This window comes from Tursiops truncatus, chromosome 19 (genome assembly GCF_011762595.2).
Source record: "Tursiops truncatus isolate mTurTru1 chromosome 19, mTurTru1.mat.Y, whole genome shotgun sequence".
Lineage (NCBI taxonomy): Eukaryota > Metazoa > Chordata > Mammalia > Artiodactyla > Delphinidae > Tursiops > Tursiops truncatus.
In genome coordinates, this window is record NC_047052.1 from 33,374,733 (window position 1) to 33,393,898 (window position 19,166).

At 38.8% G+C, this 19,166-nt stretch overlaps 1 protein-coding gene across 4 annotated transcripts in view; it reads left to right on the plus strand.

The window, feature by feature from the left end:
- Window positions 1-17,889, plus strand: part of BRD7 (bromodomain containing 7) — a 38,296-nt gene extending 20,407 nt beyond the window's left edge. The window contains exons 6-17 of one of the 4 annotated variants that reach the window (XM_019932487.2): window positions 415-525; window positions 4,984-5,168; window positions 6,175-6,298; window positions 6,957-7,032; window positions 9,517-9,624; window positions 10,357-10,492; window positions 12,605-12,716; window positions 14,299-14,355; window positions 16,412-16,526; window positions 16,828-16,971; window positions 17,186-17,329; window positions 17,652-17,889. In XM_019932487.2, the coding sequence (XP_019788046.1) occupies window positions 415-525; window positions 4,984-5,168; window positions 6,175-6,298; window positions 6,957-7,032; window positions 9,517-9,624; window positions 10,357-10,492; window positions 12,605-12,716; window positions 14,299-14,355; window positions 16,412-16,526; window positions 16,828-16,971; window positions 17,186-17,329; window positions 17,652-17,707 (1,368 nt within the window). In that variant the 3' untranslated portion in view covers window positions 17,708-17,889. The remainder of the gene's footprint in view (window positions 1-414; window positions 526-4,983; window positions 5,169-6,174; window positions 6,299-6,956; window positions 7,033-9,516; window positions 9,625-10,356; window positions 10,493-12,604; window positions 12,717-14,298; window positions 14,356-16,411; window positions 16,527-16,827; window positions 16,972-17,185; window positions 17,330-17,651) is intronic. The other 3 variants (XM_019932488.2, XM_019932489.2, XM_073795607.1) reach the window with 3 other exon arrangements.
- The last annotated feature ends 1,277 nt before the right edge of the window (window positions 17,890-19,166 follow it).

Genomic DNA, 19,166 nt, shown 5'->3' on the forward strand with positions numbered 1-19,166 from the left:
ATTGTGGTGGCTTCTCTTGTTGAACAGCATGGGCTCTAGGTGTGTGGGCTTCAGTAGTTGTGGCTCGCAGGCTCAGTAGTTGTGGCGCATGGGCTTAGTTGCTCCACGGCATGTGGGATCTTCCCGTACCAGGGCTCGAACCCATGTCCCCTGCATTAGCAGGCAGATTCTTAACCACTGTGCCACCAGGGAAGCCCTGTTAGTGAATTTTAAAACTTAATAAATTGCTGTTAACGTTGCTTAGTAAACAGTAAAAGAATGGGAGCGGGTTTTGTTGGTTTGTTTTTGTTTTGGGGGGGTTTTTTTGGTGGTGGTGGTTGTTTTTAATTTCTTGAAGACCTGCATGATTTCAAACAGGACAGGAGGGTACTTTGTTTCATTTTAATGTATTTCTTCCTAATATTTTCTCTGCAGGATAACTTCAAACTAATGTGTACTAATGCTATGATTTACAACAAACCAGAGACCATTTATTATAAAGCTGCAAAGAAGCTATTGCACTCAGGGATGAAAATTCTTAGCCAGGTAAAGGAAATTCTTTGTCATAAATAATAATTGTTATAAAAATCTATATCCCTTTGTTTTTTGGTTATAGTGATACAGATCCAATACAGTACTGGTTTTATTTTATAGGCAGACGATATTAAAAGTAGGAAATATTAAATGAAAAAAAATTTTTAACATAGAAAAGAAAATTAAAGCAGGAAGATTCTCATTTGGAATTGATAGAAATAAATATTGGCAGTCACTTGTAATTATTTACTTAAGAGGCTCTTGAGTTGGTATTCACCAGATAGACTTACATTGGCTGTGAAACAAACATCAACATGAATTCCAGGACAGGATAGATTACATGAATTATGAGACCTTTTAGAAGGAAAGCTCTCTATTTCCCTTTGTAGGGATGGAATCTAATGTTCTGGTGAAGCACAGGAACTTCTTCGAGTAGAAAGAAACAAAATACACAAATGAACGATAATTTGGAATTGTCTCAAAGCCACCTCCCCACAGGAGCAGACTTTCCTTTGAAGGATAAGAACTGTTGCACATAGTAAGGCATTTGACATGGGAGAAACGTGTGCAGAGACGCAGACACATCATCATCATCAAGCTTCATGAGGGAGCTTAATCTGATAACTTATTCAAAACAGAGATACTGTAGATAGTGGCAGAAAGTGACGGGAGTCTCATCTCAGAGTGATGGCTGATGAATGACCTTGAAGGGCAAATTGAGGTGATCATGTGCATCTGCTGGGAGAAGAGGAGAGCTCACAAGATAAATCACGTCTTTCGAGGTTTTACTCACAACTCTGCATAGGATGGAAAATTAACTGAGACAAACCTGGCACCTTATCACAGCGGGAAGTCAGAAGACTGAGTTCTAGTTTTAGCTCTTTTCCACTAACTTTTGAACCTTGGCCCACCCTGGGCCCATTAACCACCCTGGGCCTCAGTGTTCTTATCTGTAGAGAAGAAGGTTTAATCTGAGATCTCAAAGATAATTGCTAGCATTAATGTGCTGATTTTAGAAAGAGCTAGAGTAAGGAGGAGATCAAGAAGAACAAGATGTGAGAGGGATTTTGCAAAGAGAAATGAGTGGGTATGAGGAGAAAGAAATCAGAATCAAGGGCTCGGGTTCAAATTCAAGGGAATTAGAGAATAGTAGAAATGAGTCGTGTAGATGCACATGGTTTTCCAATTTTTATATCAAATGTGATCATTTGTATCACAGTTTTACATTTAAAGAATTGCCTTGGTGCGCAGATGTCTTAGTGTCTGTGTGCTTGGCTCTGAAAGATTCTTGTATCCACTTAACGGAGGAAAGAAAAACATTTGGATTGGTGTTCATTCTTGCACTCCTAATGTTTAGACAACATCAATTCCCACCCTTTCCTAGAGACTTGGGAAACTGTAATGTAAGCCAGTTACCCATCTTTGGCAAAATATGCAGAGGAAAGGAGAATATAAAATGTTTATCCCATTCTTTGCAGAAAAACTCAGAATCCAGAACCAAGCCATATTCCAGTTTTAAAAACCTGCAAATACTTGCTGTTTTTGTATTTAAAGTAAAAGTGCACCCAACAAATGCAGTGTTTAGTCACTCCAAAATATGTACATTGAATTTTTAGGATAAAGTTTAATTCGCAAACATAACATATACAAGTAAAATTTTCAACTTTGATCTACCACTGTTTTCTCATCTTTAAATAATGTAGTTAATATAACATGTAAACGACTCCAGTATCTCTTGTATTTTATTGGGGATGGGATGGCTGGAAGCACAGGAAGAAAACCTTTCTTTTCCACTTTCCCTTTTCTCTCTCTGTTGTCTTCCCTGTTTTCAGATCTCTTCCTGTTGAGGAGCCCTACGCATCCTGTGTTATAGCTTCCTGTTGACTGTTCTCTCCACCCTAGATGGGAGAGACCCTTACAGTAGTGATTTTTAAATGTTTAAATTTAGACCTTCTGAATTACTCTTTTAATAGCACATCTCCCAAGAGAGCCCAGTACACCCTTCCGTGAATGGTGTCTTTTCAAAGATAACTGTTTTTGAATTCAGTGTAAAGATTGTAGAGCAGTCATTCATCATTTTTTCAGTTACACACAAATAGTGACTATTAGGTGACTATTAGATGTGTTACTTTTATAAAAAGTGGACATATGCAGAATAATTCTTTTGATCTCCCAAATACTAAGTGCTGCATTATAGTATAAACAGTACTATTCATAGCATAGTGGCTTTGGATCAGACTAATCAAGGTTCAGGTCCTGGCTGTGTTATTGAGACTCTGTGTGATCTTACGCAGGCCATGTAACCTTTCTCAGCCTTTTTCCCATCACGTAAAATGGCATAACAGTAGTACTTACCTTATAAAATTATACCTGCTATGTGAGTGAGCACTCAGTAGGTGTTAGCTGTTATTAATGGCAAAGAATCAAACCCTTTAGACATTTGTAAAATTGACAATTAATAAACAGTATGCTGATTTGGAGACATTTTAGTTACCAAAAAAGAAAGACATTGCTTTCAAATTAAAATTAATTAAACTCAATTTTTTTCCATGACTTGTGTTGAAATTTAGAAAATTTCTCTAATTGAATTATTTTAATTTTATGCATATTATGTTTTTCTAAAAATCTGAAAACATTATTAAATGTAGGTTCTGCTTTATAAAACTCTAGAATGGAAATTAAATAGGTTACTGAGAACTTTGTGATCTAAGCCCATTCATTTAACCAGCATTTATTGAGTGCCTACTATGTGCCAACCTCCGTTTCAGGTGCTAGAAATAGATGAGTTAAGAAGTGGCTTAAGTGACATGCACAAGGGGAAACACGAATGGCCAGTAAATGCACACAGAAAGAATCACTAGTATTTTTTAAGTGTGTATTAAAATAAAACCTGTTTTTAAAAATCAAATTAGTAATTTTTTTTTAATGGTACTAATCAGTTTGCCAGGGATTCAGAGAAAATTTCAAACACTGGTGAAACTTTCAAATACTATTAATTGTTACAGTTTTTCTAGAAAGCAGTTTGGTAGTACACATCAGAAGCCTTAAAAATACTCATTCCCTTTGACCTAGTATTTTTACTCCTAGGATTTATTCTAAAGAGATAGAGATTCCTGGAGACTTTTATTTATAATAGGAGAAACTTGGAAATAAGCTAAATGTCCAGTAAGGGTCGTTAATTAAACCATGAGACGCACTGGGATGAAATACTATACAGTTGTTAAGAATATTTTATGATACAGAAGGGAGATACTTGCAGTTTATTAACTGAAAAAAAAAAGAAACTTTGCTTGTTACAAAATGTTCATTATAATTCCGATTTGCTAATATGTGTAATGCTTAGAAAAATACTAGAATGTTAAACCTGTTAACACTTTTCCTCTCCGGATAATAAATTAACAAGGTATTTATTTTCTCCTCTACCCATGTCTTTGTCTACCATAAAATATATTGCTTAAATAGTTTTAAGATTATTTTAAAACTATAGTCCAGTAAAAATAGCAGGGTTCATTTCTTGAGGCTCTCAGTCTGTACTGCTAATACAGCAGAGTATGATGAGGAAAGTCCCCATCGTGAGAGACAAGAGGCCTGGTCTTGGTCACTGGTTCTGTGACTTTAGGTGAGTCATTTAGCATTTCTGGGCTACACTGTTCTTATTTGAATGACCTCTGGTCCCTTCCAGTTCTAGTTTCTATTATTCCACAGAAGTCTTCCCTGCTGTTGCTGTGCAGCCCTGAGGAGACTGCAGTCCATATTTTATCCAGTGACAACACTCAGAAATAAAACGCAGAACAGTCACTGGGAACAAATCTGCCTCTTTAACATTTGTCCAGAAACCTCAAGTCCTTAACCACCATGAAAATTTCACAGCGTATCAATGCAGTGGAAAATTCAGCATGTTTCACAAAACAGAAACAGTACTTCTTTGGTTAGAACATTATGCACTCTGAAAAAGAAACTATGCTAGCAGCCTTTTTATTCTCCTTGAGGCATGTTTTCACACAGAGAAAAATGCCAGAATCATCATTGATTATCCCAGGATACCAGAATGTAAGGGATCTTTACATGTTCACATGCTCTAGGTTTTAAATACCTGATAATTCTTAAATTTCAGAAGATAAAACCATTCTGTTAAATATAAAACTTTAACATCCTATTAAACTAAATTTTACTTTTTAAATTTAGTATTGCAAAGAATACTTAGTATTTATTCACACTTTCTCTTCTGTGAACTTTTTGATAATGCAGCAAAGTTATAGAGCATTCTCTTATGTTGGAAATTATCTGCATTGAAGGAATAGACTTTATTGTCCTGGTTCCTAAATATTCTACTCTGTTGGTATGATTACATTCAATTGTTTTTCTTCCCTAGTTAATAACAGGATAAGTGCAAACTCTTGTGGGGGAAAAATGCATTACTTTCAAAATGAATGACAAACATTCAATAAGAATATTCTTGAATATTTTTAGGAGAGAATTCAGAGCCTGAAGCAGAGCATAGACTTCATGGCAGACTTGCAAAAAAGTCGAAAGCAGAAAGATAGAACAGACACCTCGCAGAGTGGGGAGGACAGCGGCTGCTGGCCAAGAGAGAGGGAAGACCCTGGAGACACTGAGGCACAAGGCTTCAAGAGTCCCAATAAGGAAAATAAAAAGTAAAGAATCTTTGGAATATTAAGGTTAAGCTGTCTTTTTCACACCAGTATCGGGAGAAAATACTGATTGGGGGCCTGCCTTGGGTCCATGGTTGGTTGGGTTTTGTCCTGAAAGTCCATTTTGATGATTTGATACCCTTCTTCTCATGCAAAGCATTATATGGAATTGTCCAAACACAGTTCAGAAAATAGTTCTGAATGTCTATTCTGTATGAAAGTAGTTTTAAAACCAGTAAATTACCTTTAGGGACTCATAATTGTCTGTGAGTTTATTTTAGTAGAACTATTTGTTTAAGAAAAAAGTGTATTCATTATTTCATTCCACAAAGGAGTTCAGACCGTACTTAAGCCTAAGCACAGTTAAAGCTACCTTCTAAACAGATGGGCTATCGCTGAGATGTGTGCATGTTTTCCACTCAGTGTCAGCTGGTAGGAGCAGTAATGAGCCACTGGTCCTACTGGGCAGCAGCTGGCATGGCCGGACGCAGTCGTGTATATCCTGCTCACACCACTGCCTACTCTGATGCCCAGCACCTCGCTGTCAACTCTGGGAGAAGGGTTTAGTTAGCAGTGTGCGATTTCTGCTGTCATAATGCAAAGAAAGTAAACTTGTGACAAGTTTTTGTTATATTTCTAAGATTTATACATTTTAAATGTACATTTATTTATTTTAATTTTAAATATTGAACTTAATAAATACAAATTGTATGCCCCTCCCCTTTTAAAACATATTTGAGGTGGAGTTTCATTTTTGTGAATCTTCTAAGAAAAACGTTTAGAGCAAGTAACACTGGACACAAAAAGGGAGGGAACTAGCCAACTACTTGGTTTGCCTTACTGTTGGTGTGTTATTAGGGCCCCTTACCAGGTCATTAAGGAACAAAGTTTTAATTGGTGTCAGTAGCGCAAATTTCTCCACTTTAGTTGTATTCATATTTGGAATTACATTTTAATGTTTTCATCTTATCTTTTTTTTTTTTTACTTAGTACTAATGTGTGTTTTCAGGAAAGACAAAGATGTACTTGAAGATAAATTTAAAAGCAATAATGTAGAAAGAGAGCAGGAGCAGATTGACCGCATTGTTAAGGAATCTGGAGGAAAGCTGACCAGGCGGCTCGTTAATAGTCAGGTGATCAAGCTTTTCCTTTCGTTTCATTACCTACTGATTCGGGTTGTCTGAAACTTACAGTTTTTAAGTTGCTTGTGTCCTTTTAATCCATATCTGCCATAGAGTTCTTAAGGAGAACACTCACAAAAAGAAAAAGTAATAATATACTTGGTTTGTAAAGTATATAGTATTGTCCTCTGTTACTGGATAAAGGGATTTGGGTTTGTTTGTTTTTTTAAGTGATGTTAATGTGTTCTAAAGTTGGATAATGAACCACAGACTTAAAGCTTACAAAGAAACCATTTATGTACTGGTCTTTTCAAGTCATATTGTATAGCACGTTGGTTCTAAAACCAAATGAATTAATACATGACTCTGGGCAAGTCACTCCCCTTCCCTGGCCTTCAGTATCCTTTTTTAATAGAGTGAACAGAACTCGGTGACCTTAAGGACCCACACAGCTCCTCAAAATTCTGAGATTTCTCTAACCTTCATTTCTTTAACCCATCAACACCTGTGTGCATGGAGACAGGTGTGAAAGTTGATATCTGAGTATAGTGATGATCGCTACCTGTAATATTAGCTTGACTAAACTAAGGTAAGGTTTTCTGATGAGCAGCATATGTACATATGGTATATAAAACTGTTCATGCCATTTGAATACTTCGGGTCATTGCAGTGTGAATTTGAAAGGAGGAAACCAGATGGAACAACAACATTGGGACTTCTCCATCCTGTGGATCCTGTTGTAGGAGGTAAGTTCACAGAATTAGACTGTGCATGAACTTTGAACTTGATGCTAATTTGGAAAAGAGCAGTAACCCGGGTTAACATTTTAAAGCAACAAGTCTGAATATCGATAAACCTAACTGTATCATCATCCGTAAAGAACTTGGCTAGGCATGGTGTACTTCACGCTAACAGCTAGCCTAACTTTATTTCATCCCAAATAAGTACACTACAGATCAAGTTTTCTTTAAAATATAAAGTGCCTGGAGTATCATACCCACCATTAACAAAGCCAAAATATTAGGCAGTCATTTCTAGCCCTGGTTTTAAGAGACTCTGGTATAAAGGCTCAGTTATTTCTTGAAGTATCTCAAAACCCTCAGACTATGGCATAATAAATTTAACTTGACTTTTTAATTTCAGGGAATAAAATGAATATATATGCCATGTAGTACTTTAATGGGAATGGAATAATATATAGTTAATGACATATCTTTCACTGTGGTTGATAGAAAGTTTACAAAGGTTGGGGATCACTATTTTAGAAACTCAAGTCATACTTACATTTTCTCAAATGATATTTTAATGGAAGTAGTATAGGGAATATTTTAAACCTTGATGTAAGAATGGGAAATTTATGTCATTCATCTGAGGGGAAAATCATGTGATAAGCATGAGAATATTTTATAAATATCTGTTTTCATACTACCATTAGGAGAGAGTTAATTGGAGATACAAAAATGAATAATGACAAAATTCCTGCACTTCAGGAAATAGTCTCCATTATTTATTGTTTGCCATGAGCAAGACACTGTCTTAGAAGCTTGAGGTGGAGCTAGGTGTAAAAAGGGAGCAACACAAGAAGAGACAAGTCCCCCTTACGTTCTGTGGACTGGGGAAAGGAGGACACAAACAAAAAGAATCATGTGAAGAGATGGCAACTTGTCCACCATGAATCAGTACATCAGAGGAAAAGAGCGGCAGAGTAGTAACAGGATATATCTGTCTCGTGTCTGGGGGTCAGAGAGGGCTTCCTTAAGAGATGTTTAGGTTGATCCCAAAATGGTGGGTAAGGGATTGGGGAATAACAGGTAAAAAAAACACCTTGAAGCAGAGAAGAGCTTGATGCATTTGACGCAAGCCTGTCAGTGTTCTCTTTGAGCATTGCATTCCACTCTTGAAATGCTGAAGGAGAACATTAATAGCCTCCTTACTTAGAAGAAAAGGAACTGGTGCTATGTTTTCAGAACAAAACTCATTTTTTACTTTTATATGAACTTTTCATACGAACTTTTTAGGGTCTTGGGTCAAAGAAAATGCCACAGGGGAGAAAAATAAAAAAGAAAATGCCACAGGATTGAGAGTATTGCTCTCTGTAGTATAGCCGTGATGAAAATGTGGTGACGCAGCTAAGTTGATTTAGGTCACACCTTAAGATCTGCCCCTTTCTTTGTACTTGGGGTCTGGTCTCTGCTCTTGGTCTGGTTTTCTGGATTTCCTGCTTCTGTAGGCATTATCAAATGTGGCCAGCGCTGACCTGACTCCTCACACACACAGCAGCTCCCCCAGGAGGCCAGTTTACTGGTTTAAGGCAGAAGATGTCCCTGTCTCAGCTCCATCCTCCTGGTTGGAGGCACTAGTACCAATTAGGACACCAAATTCCAGAAGATCTGATTTAGGTGTTTGAAGTTTCTCTCAAGTGCGTTTATTTTATCACACTGATCACATGTGGCAGTAGACTCTATTCCAGGGTGGTCATGCTACAAAAATCATCTTGTCTCTTCTTGAAGAGAAAATGTCCTTTCTGTTGGAATTTGTTAGAGACCACGTTTTCTCCTGATACCATCCTTCTCAGTTCTTATGCTTGTATCACAGATTTCTAGCATCATTACAGGGGTTCGTTCCTGGTTTACAGACATCACATCTTTAAAGACTATTCTTCCCTGCAGTGCAAGTCTGCCTCAGATTAATTCAGATTAACTTATCCTGAATATATTATGAGTTCTTGTCTTTAATCATGTATTTTCCCTTAGTCTTTTACTTGACCTTTTCTACTGGTTTACTTGCATCATCTTAACATTAAAAGATCCGACCTTCAGGACTTCCCTGGCTGTCCAGTGGTTAAGACTCCACACTCCCAATGCAGAGGGCACAGGTTTGATCCCTGGTGGGGGAACTAAGATCCCACATGCTGCGGGGTGTGGCCAAAAGAAAAATTTTTTAAAAGTCCATGTTTAAAAAACTTTAAACATGTTTTTTAAAGTGAAGTGCAACATGATTATAAAGAATTCCAGGATGCAGTAGAGTATAATGAGAAGGACCAGATTTTGGTCCGCGTACGTTCCTGCCTTTCTAAGCTCAGATTTTCTTATGTTAAAAATGGGTAGAGCAAGGGCTGCCCAGAGTCACGTGAATGGCATGAAGCAGTGTGCGCACAGACGCTGAGTGAGAGCGCCATCTGGATCACTGCCACATGAGCTGCCTCCACCGTGCTCACTCTTATGTTTTAGAACCAGGCTACTGCCCTGTGAGACTGGGAATGACGACTGGAAGACTTCAGTCTGGAGTGAATACTTTGCAGGGGTTCAAAGAAGATAAAAGGAACAAGGTAACTCCAGGTAAGGCTCCCACATGGTAGTCAAGTTTTTTCTCTTCTCTCTTTCTCAAGGAGCTGAGGAAAAGAAGCACTCTCTTTATGGTATTTTTGCAACATTAATTAGCTATTTTATTAAGAAACTGAAAAATCAGTATTTTTTTTCCTAAATTTATTTATTTTTGGCTGCGTTGGGTCTTTGTTGCTGTGCGTGGGCTTTCTCTAGTTGTAGCGAGCGGGCGCTACTCTTCGTTGTGGTGCTGGGCTTCTCATTGCGGTGGCTTCTTGTTGCGGAGCACGGGCTCTAGACGTGCAGGCTTCAGTAGTTGTGGCATGTGGGCTCAGTAGTTGTGGCTTGCGGGCTCTAGAGCACAGGCTCAGTAGTTCTGGCGCACGGGCTTAGTTGCTCCGCAGCATGTGAGATCTTCCTGGACCAGGGCTCAAACCCGTGTCCCCTGCATTGGCAGGTGGATTCTTAACCACTGTGCCACCAGGGAAGCCCCTGAAAAAATCAGTGTTAGTATTCAAAATGAGTTTTGTTATTTCTTTTTTTTCCTTTCTGCTTTGTGGGCAAAGATTCACCTGAGTTGTGACTTCACAAATACATGTTTGGAGAAAATGTTTACCCTAAATTTGTATGCCAGTCAATAAAGTAGCAAAGTTAGAAGGGAATAATCTTTAATAAACAAAAAAATAGATTGACATACAAGTTAAAGAATGGTATTGTGGTTTTGTGTGTGTGTGTTTTTATCAACAGTGTTATACTTGAATTATGGACCCTACAGTTCTTATGCACCACATTATGACTCCACATTTGCAAACATCAGCAAGGACGATTCTGATTTAATCTATTCAACCTATGGGGAAGACTCTGACCTCCCGAGTGATTTCAGGTGAGTCACCAGTTCGTCAGTATTCTGAGTGCTACATTGTCCTAAAATACTGATATACATAAGTGATCTATTGATAGACTTACAGAGTTATTCAATTGGTAGAAAATGTGTTCAGTAATTTTTTTAATTGACAGTAATTAAATAGACCCTTAGTTATCATCGTTCTTTAATAGAGACCATATATTTTAAAGAAAGAATGTATCTCCCTAATATTTTCTGATGTTGGCATCTGTAGTATTTTAATTCTTACAAAAATATCTTTTTAAAGATGCTTACTAAAATTCAGGAGCTTGTTGCTTCAAAATGTTGACGTGCCACCTGCTTTACTGTAACAGTTTTGTGTATCAGTGAGTTGTTCCAAATTTGATCAGTTTGGGAAGCCACAACCCATTTTCCCCAAGATCAGAGGTAGGACATGATTCGATTCCTAACGCAACCCACATCCAAGCCTGTTTGACCTGTCACGTACCAGTAGACCATTGCAGTTACACTCAACTATCCCTTATTGTTTCTGTGGGAAGATAACTTTGTGTTCTTATTTAGGATGTTGGGTACTTTGCATCCCATCAACATAATGAAATGTCCTGATTTACTGGGATTCTGGCTTGGGGTGGGACACTGAGCTTGGGTTATTCCTCCTGGGCCCTGGCACTTTGTTAACTTCGTCATATGTAAGAATTTAACCCAATAGATTAACCAGTCTCCTGGTGTTCTGACAAAGGGGGGATTGTTCACTTCTATATATGTATGGTGGTAGTGGCGGCAGTGTTTTTATAAGGCAGGGGTCCTTAGTCAGTGACTGTGGTTTAAGATCAAGCCATTTGTATATCCTTTAGACCTCTTCTCACCAGCTTGAAGAAATTCTTTCTGGAGTATTCATCCATGCATTCCACATACAGGCATTGCAGGTGCCTTATTTTCCAGGCATTCGTCTAGATACTGGGGATTCCCCTGGGAAACAATGCTGACAAAGACCCATGCCCTCCTGTCAGGTGGTAACAGGTGTTTTGAAGAAAAGTAAAGAAGTAAAGGAAGATAGTGCTAGGATTGGGAGAGGGGTGCTGTTTTAAATAGGGTAGTCAAGGAAGGCTTTGCTAAGTGAACATTGAGCAAAACTGAAGGCAGTAAAGAAGCAAGCGTTGCTGCCATCTGAAAGAAGAACATTCCAGCCAGTGGAATAGCTGTGCGAAAGCCCTGAGGTGGGAACCTGCCTGACACATTTAGAGACCAAGAAGAGCAGTAAGGGACAGGAAGAGTAGGGGAAATAACTGGTGGGAGTAGATCTTTGTAAGGACTTGGCATTTTATTCTAAGTGAGATGGGAAAATATTGGTGGCTTTTGAGCAGAGTAGTGACCAAGTCTGGCTTATAATTTTAAAAGGCGCACTATGGCTGCTCTGTGGAAAACAGATTGCAGGGGGGCAAGGGAAGAAACAGAGGAACAGCTGTCATAATCCAGATGAGAACTGGACCGTGGGAGTGGTGGCTGAGGTGCTGAGAAGGGATCAGTAGTCAGCCAGGAGGATTTCTTGACTCACTGAAGTGGGGTGTGAGAGAGCAAAGTCAAGGAGGACTCCAGGGTTTTAGACCAAGCCTAAAAGGATGACATTGCTCTTTACTGAGAAGGGGAAGATTTTAGGACTACTTCGGGAGGAAGATCCAGCAACTCAATTTTGGACATTTTGAGCCTATTAGACCTCCAAATGGAGCTGTCCAGAGTGTGGTCCAAACTGGAGGTGTGACTTTTAGAGTCTTTTAGTATATGTGAGAGTCCTGAGGTGAATACGATCACCTTAGGGAGGAAGTGAAGGGGAGAAGCAAAGAATTCCAGAGGCTGAGCCCTGATCCCCTCCATCACTGAGGTCTTGTTTCTCTTTGAAGTTTTCCCCAGGAGCATTTCCTTTTCATGGTGTTCTTGGTATTGTTTAATTCTCTTGTGATGATAACTTGATCACTGGTAAATATGTAAATACAGTGTTGTGTCCAGATGGAAAGTTTCACATCATGGGGTATAAATTAAGGGCATCTAATGAAACAGTTGGCTATGATAGGAAGATTACGCCAGTGGAGATGATTTGTATGAAAGTGACTTTCCCAACACACTCTCTTTCAGCATCCATGAGTTTTTGGCCACATGCCAAGATTATCCATATGTTATGGCAGATAGTTTACTGGATGTTTTAACAAAAGGAGGACATTCTAGAACCCTGCAGGAGTTGGAGATGGTAAGAATACTGCTAAAGAAACAGTGATTTATCATTGGCCCTCAGGTGTTAGTCATCAGTGTTATGAAACCATGGGATTTACCAGTGTGACAGCTGAACTCCATTCCGCTGAAAAGACAGCCCAGCCCGGGTGGAGACCATGGGTGGAGGACAATGAACGGAAACGCGTAACTCAGCTACCAGGGTCTGTGAGGGCCAGAGGGTTGTCTTTATCTCCTCATCTTGGAAACGTAGGAATCAAAAACGGGGTTATAACTCAGAAGTCAGCTCGTGTTCTGTGCCCCAACAAAAAAGGAAGTCTTGCTCACTGGCTTGACATTAAGTTGACTAAAATGATAGGGAATGTCCTTTTCCTTATTACATAGTAATAATACAGTGGTGGAACCTCAAGTAAAAAAGTAACAAGCTTCCTCATTGCTGTATTGTATTAACACTTGTAAACTAGCTCCAGTTCAGTTGGACATAGTTCATAATCTGGGATAATTCAGAGACCTGGCTCAAAGATTAAAACCAGAAAGTGTTCCTTCAGTGTAGAGGAGAGTTGGTCTCCAGAATGTCCTTGTCACCATAGTTAGAGGAACCCTGTATCTCCTGGGGGTCATAACTCTTCCTGGTGGCTATGACTGTAGTTGCCTTGTCCTCTGCCCTCGCTGTACCTGTGGCTGCTGGTCCTTGGGTGACCTGTCTGCAAAGCTGAGTCAGCGCCTGAAGTTCAGTGAGAACTGCTGTACAGTCTTATATCTTAGCACATAAACTGCATTCACATGACCTAAAAAACATTCAGCTTTATATCAATTCACAAATATTTTTACTATACCCTTCCCAGCAGTTAACCTGAATTAATTAAAAGTCTTGAACTAAAATTGCATGTCTTTCATTTTGTTGATTTGGCAATATATTTCAAATTTAAAGTTCCTCTGCCCTTTGATCCAGCAGTTCCTCTTAGAATTTATACTAGCAAATTAAGATAGAAGTGATATATAAGCAATACAGTGTTTATAATTTTTTAAAACTGGGAATCAGTTAAATCACTGTATAACCTTTCAAGAAAAGATAACAGATCGTGATTGATTTTTTTTGCATGATACATGTATTGTTCATATATGCAGTATCTCTGAAGACTAGGATTATGGGAAGTTTTCATGTTCTCTGTAGCATTTGAATATTTTACATTCTCTGCTGTCTGCAAGTGTTGCCTCTTTTTATGCAGAATACACCCTGGAGTACTCCTATCTTCTCTTTGTCAGAGATTTCAACCACCTATTGCTGAAAATAAGGCTCCATTTATTTAGGTCCTTGTATGCTATTTACCAAGTATCTTCTTAAACATGTATGTTGCTTCTTGATTGGTCATAGAACTGTCAGTCTTAAAGTCACCAGTAATACGTACTCTGGGCTCACAAAATACTCTCAAAATGCTAGTAATTATATCTAATTCATTTTTGGTTTAAAAAATTATATTTTGATAATACATATTCTTATTCCTTTTATCTTGCCGTGAAACTCTTGATGTTTTTCTATTTTCCTTGATATTTGCCTTTTTATATGTCTTTTAATAAAGTGTTTTTCTTTATCCTTATAGTCATCTCCTGAAGATGAAGGCCAAACTAGGATGCTTGACACAGCAAAAGAAATGGAGGTGATTATATTTTTTACTCTTTATAAGAAATATTTAAATGGCGAATAAGCTAAAAAGCCTAAATGATAAAGCTTTTATTTTAAAAGAAAAATATTTATCGAGTGTCTCCTGAGATCGAAGAACTTTTTTTGCCTGTGGGGAATGTAGTAGCAGCGAGTGCAGTAGATAAGCACGCACGTAAACAAGGGAGCCAAAGCCAGTTACCGTACAGAATAAATGTACATGTTGTGGGAACGCAGGTTGGGGAAACCAGCTGCTTTGGACAGCTGAGGAGATCCTCACAGAGGGACTTCCGGATGAACTGGGTCTAGAAGGATGAACAGGGTTCCTGCAGCACAGGGCCAGGTGTGTGAAGTGGGTAGAACTTCATGTGTAATGACCTGAATAGATCTGAGCAGGCAAGGCACATGTGCAGAGCACCCAGAAAGTGAGTGACCACAGGGTACCTGGAGAGAGGAGGAAAGGTATTGAGGACCAAATGATGACGAGTCATATATGCAGTGCTTAAGAAGTTGAGATTTTAGAAGTTAGACTGCTGTGATCAAATGTGGAGGCGAGAGAGGGGCTGGAGGGAGGGGACCAGTGAAAAGCTATGGGACTTACGCTAGTTAATTTTTTGCTTAGATAACAATACATTGGAAGAGAATGAAGATGTACAATAAAGAGAAATACAGTAGAACTAAAATTGACAGGACCTGCACGAGGTAGATATTAGTATTGTTAGCTCATATTCGACATACAGGAAAAGGAGCACACCTTTGGCAGGGAAAGAAATTTCACTTGGTTTCGGGGCTGGTGAGTGTGATTTGAGACATCAATGGAGGTGTGGATCTGGAAGTCACTGGTGTCAAGGTAGAATTATTGTAGGTATTAGGTGACTGAGATTGTCCAGGCAGAACACGTAGCCTGGGAAAAGGCCAAAGAACAGAACCTTGGAGAGACCAGTAGTTAAGGTGGGAAAACCATGGAAGACTAATGCAGGAAAGAGTCCAGCAGTGTCAGATGCTGCACAGAAGCCCAGTAAGAGGAGACCAGCAGGTGTCATTTGTAACCTTAATCAGAGTAATTTCAGTAAAATGGTGGGGACAAGATAAAGGTACCGTGAGTTAAATGACTGGAGGAAAACTGGGACATTGAAGATCAGAGAGATGTAAGCTCTTTGAAGGGAAAGGAAACTTGAAGATGTGAGATCAAGTAAAGACAGGTGCAAATGTAGATGGTAGTGTAGATGGTACTGACAAAATCCTGTCATTTTCCAAGAAAGAGGAGCCAAGCAAGGTCATGTACTTGGTGAGCAGGCAAGAATGAAAGAAAACTTCAGAATGGGAAAGAAAGCTGGGTAAGAAGTTTGTTGAATAGAGAAGTAAGGGCCCAGCCGAAATGGCAAACCATAAGTATCAATATGTACCGATACGGTTTTCTCCGCCACACACTTTTAGCCCGTATGTCGGTAGAGAAATAGGATGTTCAGACTGTCCGAGCTGAGAGTGCAATACCAAAGTATAAAAGGAACCATTAACTTTTGTTTACTCATTGTCAGGATTGATCTGTTCCTAAAAAGCAGTGTTGGGGTTATGGAAAACTCCGAGTCTTGTGATTCCAAAAATAAAATTCCACCCTTTTTAGGATTTTGTTTCTCCCGTGCAATACTACGGCCTGGCTTTGGGGCCTGGAGGAGACCCAGGAAGTATCTTATTATGTTCAAGATCTACCACAGGGGAGTGCAAGTGTATAGACTGAAACACTGCCTGTGAACCTCAGAAACTGCAGCCTTGTCACAGTCACCAAAAGCGCTTCACAGTGTCGGCAGTAACAAGGCTTATCTTTAGAGTGGTGATGAAACAAGTGATGCAGATTGTGTAAGACACACCATTCCATTACCAAGAAGTGTGATTTATGGACACTTTTGCCAGGATTTGGGAATGGCATTTTAAAGGTTTTTATAGGCATCAGAATTATAACTCTATAGCTTGGCTTACAAACACAAGCCATCTTCTTAATTTCTCCTTCTAGCACTGTCAGGGCTTAGCAAGCTCAATTAATCTTTTTTTTAAAGCAGATTACGGAAATCGAACCAACAGGGCATTTAGACTCCAATAATCAAGACAGGCTTACAGCACTGAAAGCAGTAGCAAACTTTGGAGCTCCAGTTGAAGTTTTTGACTCGGAAGGTAAGTGTCTCCAGAGGGTTTGAAGGAAATACTTCATGACACAGGCAGTCAAGATTTAATGTCACAGTAGCACAGATTAACATAGCCATTCACTACAGGAACATCTTGACTGGCCATGCTTCAGTGGAATAGTAAAGCATGTCTGTGGTGTTGATTTCATTTGAGGGGGATTACCCCTTTGAGGAGAGAAGACTAACCAATAAATAGCAAAACCCCAGAGCATAGTACTCAATTTATTGCACAAGATCAAATACAAGTATGTCCATGTTGTCCTTAGTAAGTTATTTTTCTTACCACACAGAAGCTGAAGTGTTCCAGAGGAAACTTGATGAGACCACCAAACTGCTCAGAGAGCTCCAGGAAGCCCAGAATGAGCGTTTGAGCACCAGACCCCCTCCCAACATGATCTGTCTCTTGGGTCCCTCATACAGAGAAATGCATCTTGGTATGTTGTACCTCTGGTAGGAGAATAAGGGTGCTTAAAGGGAAAATTTCTGAGTAGTGATACCACAATAAAGTAACACTGAAGTGAATACCATGGACAGTTTATTTTTTGCCACTTATGTATTTATTGGGCTTTTGTTTTTTTTTTTTTAAGTTATCTAAAGGAACCACATTTCAGTACCTTGAACTGTCTTTATGTTGATTTTTCTTTCCAGCTGAACAAGTGACCAATAACCTTAAAGAACTTGCACAGCAAGTAACTCCGGGTGATATTGTAAGCATGTATGGAGTCCGAAAAGCAATGGGGATTTCCATCCCCTCCCCGGTGGTTGAAAACACCTTTGTAGATTTAACAGAAGGTACGTGCCCTGTGTCTCCGGGAGAGTGGAGGGCTAAGTGTGAGTAAAAGTAAACATTGGTCTTCCCCCTCCAAGTAACATCTGAAAGGTTTTGTTTCTGCTGTTAACATATAAACTATTTATTTTCTTTCCATCTTGTCTAAGGAATAAAGATTTCATACATTTGCCAAAAAAAAAAAAAAAAAAGCCACAGTGATGCACCTAGTCTGTAACCTGGAACATAGTAAAGAAGGGCTAGCAAGTCACCCTTTTTTTTACCTTCACATACCTTTTCTAATTAAAAGGAAAAAAGTACTGAATGAAGGGGGTTTTTTTCTTCCAGATTTTGAAGAACCTAAAAAGACTGATGTTACTGAGTGTGGACCTGATGGGATTTGAAGCTAACTGGTATTTGATTATATATTATGTATATATTTTTTTCATTCTTAACTTGGAAATGCTTTTTCAGAAGATATTAAATATTTGTAAATTGTGTTTTTAATTAAACTTTGGAGCAATTAATTTTAATGTTCCAGAGATTGGACTTCTATTAGGTAATAAAGCTGAACCTGGGACTGTGAGCTGTATTGTGCATATCAGCTAAGTTACCCCTTCACCTTTCCCTGGGGCTGAATCTGAGGATGAAATGATAGAGAAAAGCTCAAAAAATAAAACAGCCTTTTTATGACCATCCATTAAAAGAAGTTCCCCAAATAACTGAAATCCCTCATTTTGCCACATTGCCATACTTCTCATTAAGGAAATTATAACCAAATGGTTCCTGACTTACCAGATTTCACCTTGATGATTTATTCAAAAAGTGGCCTTGTGAGGAATGAATGATTTTGACCTGTTGCCATACTGAGCAGAAAGTGGGTGGGAGTGGACCTGGGCAAAGTTCTTGCAGAGCAGTGATAGTGCTGCTTCCTTATGTTTCACAGGCAGGACCATGACTGAGAAACTCTTCTTTAAAATCCCCATCCAATGAGATTTTCCATTGTTATGCCATGAAAACAATTACACTTAAAATAACTTTAGAATTTACTAGTGTGTCCCCTGTATACCTGTTGGGAATGATGTCCTTATGTAGAAGGATTAGGGGCTTCCCACCACCACAAAAACAAAACAAAACAAAACAAACAGAACATATCAGGAGTTTCATAGTACTAACTTGTCTAGTGTTCCTTTTTGGTTTGTTTTTGCCATTTGTCAGAGGGTTATTTGGAACTACAGTAAAAGGATAAGCCAAATAAGATAACAAACTAAATCATCCATGAATAGATAAGGAAATCACCAAGCTTAAAGGAAAGTTTACGTTTCTGTTTACTGTTTCTCACAGGTTACCTATGCCTCTGCCGTACGCCCTAAACTAATACTCATCTACTCTTACCTGAAATGCAAAGGTCAAGTGCCCGAGCAGTCTGATTACTTAAGTAGGAGACGATGATGTGGTCCTCTTCTATAACCAGGCACTAGACTGTAGCCTAGTTCAGTGAACAAATAAAGCTTAAGACCCTACTCAGACTGCATGGAGCCCTTCTATAAAACATCCAGGCAGGAAGCTCTTTTATTATTTTCTTGACTTTGAAAACTAACACTTAACAAGTAGGGTGAAGGAAAATTGAATCTCTCAAGAGAGTTAAGATGACCTAATCTTTCAAAAACATACTTGAAATCATATGCCAAGAGAATTAAAGAATCAGTTCAAATATGTATTTATCAAGTCTTTTTAGAGTTTGTCTCTCAAACATAATTCAGGCAGTAACCGACTCAAACTTTAGATCTACTTAGCTAATAAGGTAAGTTCCCGAAGACCAAGAAAACATTTAAATTCAGAACACCTTAGGAATCAGGCTCC